The 12,307-nt window shown below is 51.8% G+C and overlaps 1 protein-coding gene across 6 annotated transcripts in view; it reads right to left on the bottom strand.

Moving 5' to 3' along the window:
* Positions 1-3,112: 3,112 nt before the first annotated feature.
* Positions 3,113-12,307, bottom strand: part of DNMT3A (DNA methyltransferase 3 alpha) — a 99,228-nt gene continuing 90,033 nt past the window's right edge. For all 6 annotated transcript variants that reach the window (XM_025454477.3, XM_025454476.3, XM_049095410.1 and 3 more), the window contains 7 exons: positions 10,706-10,851; positions 9,777-9,867; positions 9,439-9,587; positions 8,245-8,330; positions 6,249-6,318; positions 5,308-5,426; positions 3,113-4,533 (listed from right to left, as the gene is read on the bottom strand). In XM_025454477.3, the coding sequence (XP_025310262.1) occupies positions 4,392-4,533; positions 5,308-5,426; positions 6,249-6,318; positions 8,245-8,330; positions 9,439-9,587; positions 9,777-9,867; positions 10,706-10,851 (803 nt within the window). In that variant the 3' untranslated portion in view covers positions 3,113-4,391. The remainder of the gene's footprint in view (positions 4,534-5,307; positions 5,427-6,248; positions 6,319-8,244; positions 8,331-9,438; positions 9,588-9,776; positions 9,868-10,705; positions 10,852-12,307) is intronic.

Raw genomic sequence — 12,307 nt, forward strand, 5'->3', positions numbered from 1 at the left:
GAGGGAGAGCAGTTCAATGTCCAACAGCCTTTCCTGCTGCCGGGTCTGCCTGTCCCAATCCACACCCTAGCGACTCACCAAGACTCCTACGGGCATTTCTACCAGACAACCACTCCCAGGCCTGTCTCAAAAGCTAAGAGGTCCTGGATGCTCTTTGGGGAAGTTTGCTTTCTAGAATAATGTTCAATAGCAGGAAGACTCTGGGGTCTAGAGAGAAAAACAGATAGTAAGAGGCTCATGTCATCTGTTGACTGCAAGAACTCTCTCCCCACCCGAGTCTTCACCTGTGGTTCCCCCAGCCTACTGCTCTCCAGTCAGTCCCAAGGGTAGGGGCTTAGCACCAGCCAGCTCAAGGCTGGCCCACAGGGCTCAGCAGCCGCCTGCGAGAGACTCACTTACTCCTCAAGCGGGAGACTGATGGCTCTGTGACTCTGGCACAAGCCCCCGGCGACTTACCCCAGACAAAAACCACCAATCTCTTTGGCACCACCTTCCACTTGGCACCTGCAACAATTAGGGAGGCACCATCCTCAGTCCCTGGAAGCCCTGGTTTCCAGGGGTAAATGTCATCAGAAAGAAAATCCCACTGGGGACACACTCCAGAATTTTCCGGAGGCCTTCTTGGTTTCTCCTATTCCACGCTTCTATCCGCAGCTTTACGAACCACAGCAAGTGCAACGACCCCCACCTTAAATCCTCATACAACTCTACGTCAGCCAAAGCACAAAGCCTTCAGAAGGCGACTGGATTTGTGTCCCCAGAAGCGCCCCACCCAGGGCTAGCAGCAGACTGTTGTGAGCATCTGAAGTGGTCAGGTTGGCACATTCCCAAGGTCCCCTGTGCCCTCCCAAGTTCTGATGGGGGACCAGGCCTGTGGGTTGAGCTGGAAGAAAAGCTGGTGATAACTGTCATCTGGCCCATTCCAGGGCCTAGTCAGGTTGTTGGGACCAGGAGGAACAAGTGCTCTTAAGTACATCAGCCACAACAACCAGGCCTCCTCCCAGCAAGCTGGCCAGCCCACACTAAGCCCTCAGGCTTGCCGTGTTCCATGGCTACCAAGTTTCTTCCCCACATCAACCCCCCCCCACCCCGCGCCCATGGGGTGGAGCTTGGACCATCAGGAAAGGCAAACTCCTTCACATAAGCAGTGGGGAAAAGGCCCAGGAGGGCCAGGAGAGCTGGGAAGTCTGTTTGCAGAGGAAGGCCCATGAAGGGCCGGTCCCGACACCGGGGGCTGTGAAGACCATAGCATTGGCCAGTGGGGGAGGGAGCACCTTGGACTGCCTGATGCAGCCCCTCCTCCCCGCAGCCCTCCTGGAGTGCTGCTGGTGGACCCAGGCCAGGAAGATGGGGCCCGGCTGGAGAAGGAGGGGGCAGGGCGAGCACCACAGTTAGGTACAGGGATTCCAACAAGGGAGAGACAGAGGTATCCCCCCTCCTAGCTGCTCCAGCCCCAAGGGGGCTCATCATGGCCACCTGCCACCACGTCACAGAGCTGGCAGGAAGCACCTGGGTGGGATCTTAAAAACCAATCTGACCAGGAAACCAGTAGCTTGAAGCCCAGGACCAAGCACCTCTAAAAGGAACGGGAGACTGTGGCCACCAGCTGTGAGCTTACTCCTGAGCAACGAGCAAGGGATTCAAAGCCTTGGTTTAGTTTTGTCACCAATTGCTAATTTCCTTTATTCAAAAGATAAGTTTCACTGTCCCATTTTTTTTTTCCCCAATGGAAGCCCCCTGGCCAAGACAGACCTGGATGTCAAATTTTATTTTGGTTGGGGGAGAATAGGTAGGGGGAGTCGAGGGCTGACTTGACTGGTGCCTAGAGTTGCAGGTCAGTATCACAGGTTGCTAACAGAAGAATCTTTTGACATCACCAGGGGCAAAAGAGATAGAACGCTACCTGCTAGAGGAGAGCACCTGCGGAAATAAAACCTCCTCCTTTTCCTGCCTTCAGCACCTAGCAACTTCTGGGATTGACGGTCTACCTGCAATCAGGGCAACAGAGGTAAAGAGCTGCAGGGCCGACGCCACCAAGTCCTGAATCCTGGGGAGGAGCGCTGGGAGCCCCCTGGCTGTGTGTGCGTGTGTGAGTGCGCCCATTCTGCATCGGTAGAAATCTGTTCCTGTGTATGCGTGTGGGATTGATTGATTGGTGTGGGGCTTATGTCTGCAGTGGGACCTGGGGCTCAGCACTCTGAGCCCCCTTGTCCCGCTCCCCACTACATAATATTTCTTATACATGACCCTATCTATGTATTTAATATAGCGCCTATCACCATAGGCCCTATCTTTCTAGGGATGCGAACTTGGGACCATGTGCTTGACAGCACACCTCCCAGCCCTGCCAGTCCCAGGAGGTGCCATCCCCCCTCCCATTATAAAATATATATCTCTATATGCCACATATCTACACCCCATCTATCCAGGCAAGCATCTGCCCATTGGGCCCTCACCCTGGAGCCACCAACGCTGGCCCTGCCTACCGCCGACACCAGGCTGCCTGCCTCGGTAGGAGGTGGAGCCAAGTGTCCGCACACATGGGGCTCCAGGTGCTGCTGGCTCCAGGTGCGAGCACAGCTATCATCAGACCAAGTACTAGAAAAGAAATACACACCACTCCAATCATACACACGAGGAGAGAGATGGCCCGGTCCTCCCTCCAGCCCTGACACACGTGACTCAAGAGGAGGGGAAGTAGAAGAGAAGAGGGACGCGCCCAGAAGGCCGGCCTCAGGGGACTCCCCTGGCAGCCCGGCTGTCGCTGCGCCCGGTGGCCCACCTGGCCCGAGGGGTGGGGAGCCAGGGCACCAGGGCCACCACTTACTCAGAAGCACCCTGCTCCCCGCACCTTGGTTTATAACCGAAAGGAAGGGGGGGTTGGGTTTTTGTTTTCTTAAAGAAAATCTGAAAACAAACATAATTATAACCAGAACCATAAGAATAATTATAACAAAAGGTGTCATCAGCCTCCCAGTATAAAACTGCAGCCTTTGGAGATGACCAAAAACATCACATTCCAGGGGCCGGAAGCCGCCTTGTGCACAGAGGGTGGATGGTGAGGGCCTCATAAAAGAACACACAAAAGGCGACTTAGACAGGAAAGCACCAGTACGTTTTGTATGTTTTTTTATTTGCTCCAGGTGGGGTTTTTAACGGTCACTTTCCCACACTCTGGATAATTTCTGATCCCACCACAAGGAGCCCTCGAATCGGCTAATGTGAGAAATTGGGAATGAAGACCCCTTTATCCTGCCATCTTGCCGAGGGAGTCTCCTTTTTTTTGGAAAAAAAAAAAAAAATCGAAAGGTTATTGCGTGAGCCTGGATGAATCCCACTCTCAGCCCTCCACGGTCCGGCCCACCCCGTCTCACCCCTGTTTTTGGCAGGGAGAAGTGGGAGTACGTGGGTCCCGAATTCTCCTCCTTCGCCTTGTTAAACACCAGGGGGAAAGCCCGCCATGGCAACGATTCACCTTCAAGCTGCCTCCCTTCTCCATCCAACGTTAAAACCCTTTGCACATAAGGCAACGTGGAAGCTGATGTTTTTACTCATCTCGCTGTTTTAAAGCACCATTATGAAGTCAGGTTGTACAGTAGTTAACAGTACCTTTTATATATATATCTCATATCTATCATATATATATAAACTGTAAACAAGAGGTAACAGCGGCTTCTAGAAACTGATTTTCTTCAAGGTTTCCTGTGTGGTAGGCACCTGAAATACTGTATAAAAGGGTCTTGTGTGATCTGTCTCCCTGCTGCTCGTTGGGCTCTGTTCTGCATGACCAGGAATGGTGCTGGCAAGACAGCTCAGCGGCTGGAAGGAAATTCTGCCGCTGAGCGTCACTATTTTCCGCCCCCTGCTTGTGCTCCTATCTGATCAGGCTAGAGACAACAACAAAAAAAGATATATAGTTAAAAAAAAAAAATCTCCAATATATAGATTTCTGTAGAATTTCCTTTTTTTTTCTCCTGTCCTTCCTCTGCAAGGTATTGTTACTATTTCCTGTTACTGGTTTTTGCTGCAATAAACCCTCTTGTTTCAATCACAGCAAGAAACAAAAACCCAAACGAACAGAAAACCCCTCTGAAAAGAGTAGAAAACAAAAGGTTTGACCAAAAAAAAGGGGGGGGGGGAGAGATGGGAGGGAGCTTGGTTTTGTTTTTAAATAGGACTGAAGATTAACATTGAAAAATCAGGAGATGACGTCCAACCCTTTGTGCAAGGCAAAGCCCTCCGGTACTTCCGCCTCTGGTTTTTGTTTTAAATTTCCTTTTTCTCTTCTGGGTGCTGATACTTCTCTCCATCCTCATGTTGTTGGTGTTTTGTGTTTTTTTTTTTTTTTTTGTTTAACTTTGTGTCACTACCTCAGTCTGCCCTCATGTCCCTTACACACAAGCAAAATATTCCTTCAGCGGAGCGAAGAGGTGGCGGATGACCGGCACGCTCCACGACCGGCCCAGCAGTCTCTGCCTCGCCAAGCGGCTCATGTTGGAGACATCGGTATAGTGGACAGGGAAGCCAAACACCCTGGGGAGAAAAGGCAGAAAGGGCAGGGGGTTGGGGGCGGTGATCGTGGACGGGTGCGACCCGGCTGCATCTTCCGTCTTTTGTCACCCATCACAACCCGGGCCCCCTGCCACTTGCCGTGCATCTGAAGGGAGAAGACACCCGCTGACCGGGAGTGGCCACACAGCAGAAACAAAGTTAGCATTTGGGGAAAAACAGATCCAGAGTCTGTCGGTAATAAACACACCTCCCTAGTACCTTCCCCCGAGAGCAAATACTTGACCAAGGAGCCGTGCTGCTGCCTGGCTGGAGAAGCTTCAGCCTTCCGTTTGCTCCGGGTGTGCGTGTAAAGGGTCACTTCGGCTAAACTGCGACTACACTGGGGGCGAGGAGGCCGTCTAGCCCAGGCGATTAGTTTATACCCAGTCAGGACGTGAGGCCATGTAGCCTGCCTGGTCCTGTGCCATCCTGGTTTGCAAAGTCCCCAAAACGAGTAGTGAGAGTGGAGGAAGCTCCTGGGGTTGCACTGTTTCCTGGAGGTTTAGCAGGACCCCTGGGAGCCATGGCCCCCTGAACGGGTTTCCTAGACCCCTGTGACCCTGGGCCCGGCCTTACAATGCACAGGAGCGTCTGCCCACCCCCTCCCCTCCAGGAACCTGCTGTGTTGGGAAATGCTCAAGTGGCATCTGTGGAAACTACAAGCCCAGCCCAAAGGGGCAGCGATTCTTCCCTCAGAGGCAGCAATCACCACGCGCCACGCACCCCAGGACACAAGCACGTGGCCTCGGGTACTACCTTTCCATTTCAGTGCACCATAAGATGTCCTCTTTCTCATTCATGAAGACGGGGAAATGCTGGTCTTTGCCCTGCTTTATGGAGTTCGACCTAGTAGTAATGGTCCTCACTTTGCTGAACTAGAAGACGAGGAGAGGAAAAGAGGAATGAGCACTCACTCGCTGGCCATGCGTCTATAACACGTGCACCAGGCACTTGCCAGGACGGGAGAGTCAAACACTGACAAGGCCTGGTCCATCCAGGTGGCCGGGTCAGACCCCAGTGTGAGCCTCCGCAGATCCCACTGCCCTGCTCTTCTTTCCACTTTGAGGTCACCCGGCTATCCTTAGTCTGGTCCCACTGGCCGAGGACTTGAGAGGTAGCAGCTCGAGCCACTGAACTTCCTAAGTCTTCTAAGAATGGGTTCTTGCACAGGTGTAGCGAATTGCAGGCAAAAAGGATGCCAAATCACTGAGGGGCTCCTGACAGACATCTCTGGGGTGCCAGCAGTCCCGGATGCTGGCGCCTGACCTCATGGAACCTGACGCCTGGTACACTCACTCCGGGAGATTTCTCCAGAGAGAAGTGCAGCTTCCACATCACAGGAGAACACGCCATCCTGAAGGCTCGTGCAATAGGTCCTGGCCAAAAGATTTAAGAGCCCTAGGAGATCTAGGGACCTTGGCAAAGACTTCTGAAGTGTCTGCGTCCCACAGGACCAGCAGGCGAGCTCAGCGAGGATGGGCTGAAGGCCAGGAAGGATTTCTGGTCTCTCTCCTTGCCCTTCAGGCTGTCCCCTGGGTCCTCCCCTCTGGCCGACTGGGTGTGTGACCCCGTGCCACCTCCTAAACTGCCTTCTCTGCACTAGCTGCAGACACTGCCCTGGGGAGCACACTGGCTCATCCTGCCATCTCTCCCCTTCTCCCTACCCCCCAGCACAGGGCTTTGGCGCCGGGGCTAACCTTGGCTATCCTGCCGTGCTCCAGACACTCCTGCAGCTCCAGCTTATCATTCACAGTGGATGCCAACGGCCTAGGAGGCAGAAAGAGAAGATAACGACAGAGACCAGGAGAGCAACAGGGATGCGCGTGGCGGTGCTGGCCCAGCAGCCAGGACTCACACGGAGAGGTGAGAGGACCGTCATCACCCCCACACACATCATGACCCCTTCAAACTCCCCCAGAACATATGCACACACACTGCAGCCGTCTACGGGCAGTCCACCAAGCGTTAATCCTTAAAGGGAAATTCCACAGTGGTCTCAATCTATAGATAAGCAGATAATGCCTGCCCAGAAAAAGGAAAACCCAATTACTTTTGTGCCAGTCATCTTAAAATACACTGAGTTCTAAAAATACCTTTCACGGGGGCGCCTTGGTGGCTCAGTCAGTTGAGCATCTGACCTTGGCTCAGGTCATGATCTCAATCAGGCCCCGCATTATTGAGGGAGGGAGTGTCAGCGCTCAGCAGGGAGTCTGCTTGTCCCTCTCCCTCTGCCCCTCCCCCCAACTCCTATGCTAATTAATTAATAAATTAAAATCTTAAAAAAGAAAAAAAGGTATCCACCACAAAGCAAGCTTTGGGGGGTAACCAAATGTTCTGTGTCTTGACAATGGTGAGGGTTGCATGGGTGTGCACACTAGATGAAATTCATCAAAGCGTGTACCTTCACTTCTGCAGTTCCCAGAAGACTAAAACTCTGTGACACTGAACATGTCACCTTTTGGAGGGCAGAGCATATCACTGAACATCACCTTTGGCGCTGACCTTTTCTGACATTTCACACAAGTCTACCATCTCAGCATGGGGCCCACAGGGACCCCAGGCCAAAGTGCACACCTCCAGCCTCCACCCCATTTATGCACACACACATTCTAGGTGGACCCACACGGCACCTCTGCTCCCCCTCGAAGTTCAGGGTTCTGGAATTTTAGAGTTGGAAGAAGGAGGGGAGAACAATCCCATAGGACCCAGGTCTGGGAAGAGACACAGAGTTCGTGGCTCCATGAAATACTGGACTACATGACCCAGTCTACTTTCAGAACACACCTACAGCTTGGGAACTTAGGAGGAGGCACTAAATGGTCTGCAGGTCAACCCTCCCACAGACAAGTCTCCTTCCCATCAATAAGCCCTCATAAAACATAGGAGCTTTGCCAAACGGATATGAGACTGGGGATGTTCCTACAACTTCATGCTAATGGCTAAGGGGGACAGAAGGCTGAGGCCAGATTACATGATGTTAACGATTTATAGATATAAGCAAGGGTGACAATCCACTCTTAGAACATTCTGGAAAATATTGTGCTGCATCACAGATATTTAGATAGGGTGGACCTGACTCTACTCTTGAACTGCTAATGTTCAACCAGAATTCCTTTCTCCTCATAGGCCTTTTTAAAATCCAACTATTACACTGAAGAAATCCTTCTCTTCATTCCTGGACATTAACATCTCTACCTGTGTAATCGAAGCAAAGAACATCTTTCCAAAAAAGGATCTGAAGCCAACAAAGTGCGTGGATAGTAAGCAAAGTGGGACCCTCTGAGCTGCATGGAGCTACTTCGAGATTCCCTCTCCTGGAGCAGGTGTGGCCCAGCTGTGGGCACTGCTCTTCCCCACCCCAACTCCACCCTCCACAGCTTACCTCTGGAGACTAAGGACAAGCGGATTCTAGATACATCACCAGTGCAGGAGAACCAACTATGTAACTCAGCAGCACAGTGATTCTCCTATTTCGACCCCTAGCTACTGGTTTCTCAGGCAAGTATTTTCTACACCCTGACTCCCGTTCTCCCTCAAGGAGAAGGAAACAGAGAAGAACATGGTAGAGCAGCAAGCTGGTCAGCAGGGGAAGGTATGCCCAAGAGGGCTCACTCAGTGACCTCCTCCTCCTTGGGCCGAGCTGCCTGCAGACACCAACCCGCAGCCACCCCTGGCCCGGGCACTCTCACCAACCTGTTCATACCAGGAAGGTTCCCCCAGAAGTAGCGGGCCCTGTGTGCAGCTGACACTTCTTTGGCATCAATCATCACAGGGTTGGACTATAAAACAGGAGAAAGATTAAAGATCAGAAATAAAGGAATAGCAGATTATGCCAGGAAATTTTGCTAGTTGAGAGCCTTACAGGCTGAAAGGTACTTGCTTTTTCCTTTCTCTCAGGAAGCCACGCAGTGGGACTGCCTGAAGCCTCCAGGAAAAGCCAGAATGGAATCCAGCCATATTCCACATGCTCTCATTAGAACATTCTAGAGCACTGTAGTCTAACTGAATATTCTGTGATGATAGAAATGTTTTTTGTCTGCACTGTTCAACGGAGTAGCTGCAGGTGGCTAATGAGTACTTGAAATGAGGCTAGAGCGACTGAGGAATTTTAATGTTAACTCAAATACCACACAGGGCTGATGGCTACCCTACTGGACTATGTAGCTCTAGCTGACCCAGAGGCTCTGAGCAGGGAAGTTCCAATGAGTATGGACATGTTTGCTCTATGTCCAGATTACAAGCCAAATATACGTTTGTTTGCATTTTAAGAACATCAGCTTGAGGGATTACTGACCCCATGATTCTGGATCACAGTCTTGAGCTCCCAGACCATCTCCCCGCCCTCCCAGCAACCGAGAATGCATCTGGCCACAGAGACCTTCTGTGTGTGGTTCCAACCCGGCTCAGCACTGACAAGGGACCCATATCATGGGGAATAAATCCAGGTAAGCCATCTTTTTTTTTTTTTAACTTCCTAAGTGCCATAGAGCATCTGTCATGGTGCCAGGGGAACAAGGGCAAGCCATTCTGGTCAGGGAAAACGGATTTGGCCATCTCGAAGATTTCCCCCAGTGAAACACCACATAGAACCCCAAACTCTAGGAGTCTGGCACCCCACCCTACTTGGGAATGGTGAAGCCCTTCCAGCCCTGAGGCCCACACCCACATACTACCTCTCAGAGTCAGACCACGAGGTTCTTTCCAGGGGCATCCTCTATCAGTGTTTCCTCCCTGTCTAACCGGGAAGCCCTGAGCTTCCCAAACAGGCCCCTTGCAAAGCAGAAGTCACCAGTCCCCAGCTCCACAATGCAGATGAGACAGGGATAAAGCAGCAGCCCAAGGTAGAAGCCATTAGAGAGCTGGCCAAACCAAGGTTGCTGGCTATACCTCGAGAAATCGCGAGATGTCCCTCTTGTCACTAACGCCCATGGCCACCACATTCTCAAAGAGCCAGAAGAAGGGGCGGTCATCTCCCTCCTTGGGCCGCGCATCATGCAGCAGGCGGTAGAACTCAAAGAAGAGCCGGCCAGTGCCCTCTGAGAGGTCGGAAGAGAAAGCCATCAGCTGGGGCTGTCTGCATGAGACAGTGGTGTGGCTCGGGCACAGGGAGGGCAAGGGAGGACAGGGTCGTCGGGAGTAGCCGTCCCAGGGCAGAAATATCCAAGGAGGAAACCTATGTGCGGAAGCACCAGCTCAGAAGGTGGAGGGGTGAGCGCGGCACCTACCGTAGAGTCCTTTACGGGCAGGATTGACGATGGAGAGATCATTGCAAGGACTGCCCCCAATCACCAGATCGAACGGGCCCCACTCCTGGATCTGGGAGGATAAAGGTAACGGGATGGCCTGATGTCCGGGGACAGAGGCAGAAAGGAAGAAGGAAATTATCTGTGGATTCGGCATAAAAGTACTTTGACATGGGAGAAAGGAGACCCAGCTGCTTGGTATGCCCACTATATACACTCGGATGTACATACTACACACACACACACACACACACACACACACACACAGCGCCATGGACAAGTCACTGAGGCTGAGTTCAGTTTCTGAAACAAAGTGAAGGGATCCAACTGGATCATTTCTGAGGACCAGCAGGGGAACAGTGTGCTCCCAACAGAAAAAGCAGCCACTTAGAGGGAAGGCGGTCCGGGCTAAGCAGCTGCATGTGAAGGTACTTTGTGCTCTGTGCACTTTGGGCAGGGTGCTCGGGCCACCTGAACACCCTCCAAAAGCCCTTGGTCATCCCTGAGGGCCTGCAATTACAGGGGTAGACACAGATAACTGGAAAGGCAAAGGGTCATCTGGGCAAGACCCTGCCAAAGCCATCTCCTACCCCCTGCCGAAATGGAGGCTGGTAAAGCTGTTGCCCAAAGTATCGAGAAAATGGGAACTGAAGCACCGTGCTACAAAGGCCCTGCAGCTAGCCAGGAGGCAGCTAGGGCCTAAATCCTGGGCCTGCTCCCGGTTCCCATTTGGATTTGCTCATTTTCCTCTCCAGACAGGGAACATGGCAGAGGAGGTAAGACCGGGGTGGGGATTGGGGGGAGAAAGGAAAAGAGCAGGTAAGCGAAATGCAAGGTGGCTACTGCCGCCCTCAGGAGCAAAGTGCAAGGAACGCAGAGGAGGTGGGGCGGGTCCCACTACACGGACATACATGCTTCTGCGTGACGCTGCGGACGTCCCCGACGTACATGATCTTCCCCTGGTGCCGTACCATGCCCACCGTGATGGAGTCCTCGCACACCTCGGAGGCGATGTAGCGGTCCACCTGAATCCCCAAGTCCTTCAGCACCAGAAGCCCTGTGCCAGCCAGCAGAAGGCACGGTCACTGGGGCTGCTTGCCAGCATCCTGGTCTTCGCAGGGGGCTCTCTAGTCAGCTGGACACGTGGGCCAGCAACAGCCTTGAGCCCCACCCTGCCTAGGAAGCTGCAGGATCCTCCTGGATCCTATTTTATGCCTACTTTGATCTACTTAGAAGGCCGTCAAGACCAAACAAGAGGTGGTTTCTGGAATCGGAGAGAACAGCAGGTAACTTTTTGGGTGGCCTTTGTTGTTCCTACATCCTACCTGACTGTTCCTTCCTCACCCCCCACCAGCTATGGCCTCCTGCTGTGATTCCACCCATCCTCCAAGACTCAACACAAATGCCACCTGCTCTAAAAAACGTTTCATCACCCCCACTCCCCCACACCCTGCAGCCCCCTGGAAGCAACCCCCCTCCTCTGGAGACCCCCCAGCACTTTGTATAGCTCTCCAACTCATCAGAACGGTGGGTATTTCTACTTCAGCCCTTCTCTTGGGTGGCAAATGCTCTTCAGACAGAGAAGGAGCTCATCCGTGTTTTCCTCCTGAGCGAACTACACTCACTTCCTTACCATGATGGCTTCACAAATGTTTGCTGAATTGAGGGCAAGGAAACCATTAGAACAGACCCTGAGAGTTTCTGGAGAAACCGGGTACAGCAGCACCATTTCCACTGTACCCACAGATCCCCCTCCACGAAGGAGCTTTTATAGCCTCTTGGGGTGTGGTGTGGTTTATGTGGGCCTTAAGGTTCTGGCAGGGGAAACCAAGGCTGTAAATTAACTTCTCTAGGTTTATAGAATATCAACGCTGAGCTGAGAACAGAACATAAACATCTGGCCTGGGACGCCACCATGTCCCAGCCGGCTCCCTTTGGTCACGTGAAGACACAAGTTCTAAGGAGGGTTATTCCTTTCTTAAGAATGGAGAAGCCATGGGCTGGCCTGGGGGCACGGCAGAGGGATGATTGTGTGTCAGTAACACCTTTTGGGAGGGTTCTCTGGCAAGGTCAAGAACCACATAAAACAAACTTCCTAAGGGTGCCCAGCACTCCCTACAAGAGAATGGTTTACGTATATAATGATGTGTGTGTAACGATGCTTGTCACAGGCTGCTCATAATAGAGAAAAAATAGTAAACAACCCAACAGAGGGTTAGTTAAATTATGGTACTTTCACCCAGTGGAATCTGATGCAGCATTCACAAATAAAGGATATAGTTCCATATTAACATGAAAAAGCAGTCACGATATCAAATAAAAAGGCGAGTTACAACACAGTGTGCATTTTACTATCCTTTCATTTTATTTTTCTATCTACGTAGGATTCTAAAAACACATACACATATGTGCACTGAAAAAAAAAATAGAAGAAGATATACACCAAAATGCTAATTATAGATTTATGGGTGATTTAAATATTGTTTAAACTCTCTTGTTGATCTTTTTTTTGT

This window comes from Canis lupus, chromosome 17 (genome assembly GCF_003254725.2).
Source record: "Canis lupus dingo isolate Sandy chromosome 17, ASM325472v2, whole genome shotgun sequence".
Classification (NCBI taxonomy): domain Eukaryota; kingdom Metazoa; phylum Chordata; class Mammalia; order Carnivora; family Canidae; genus Canis; species Canis lupus.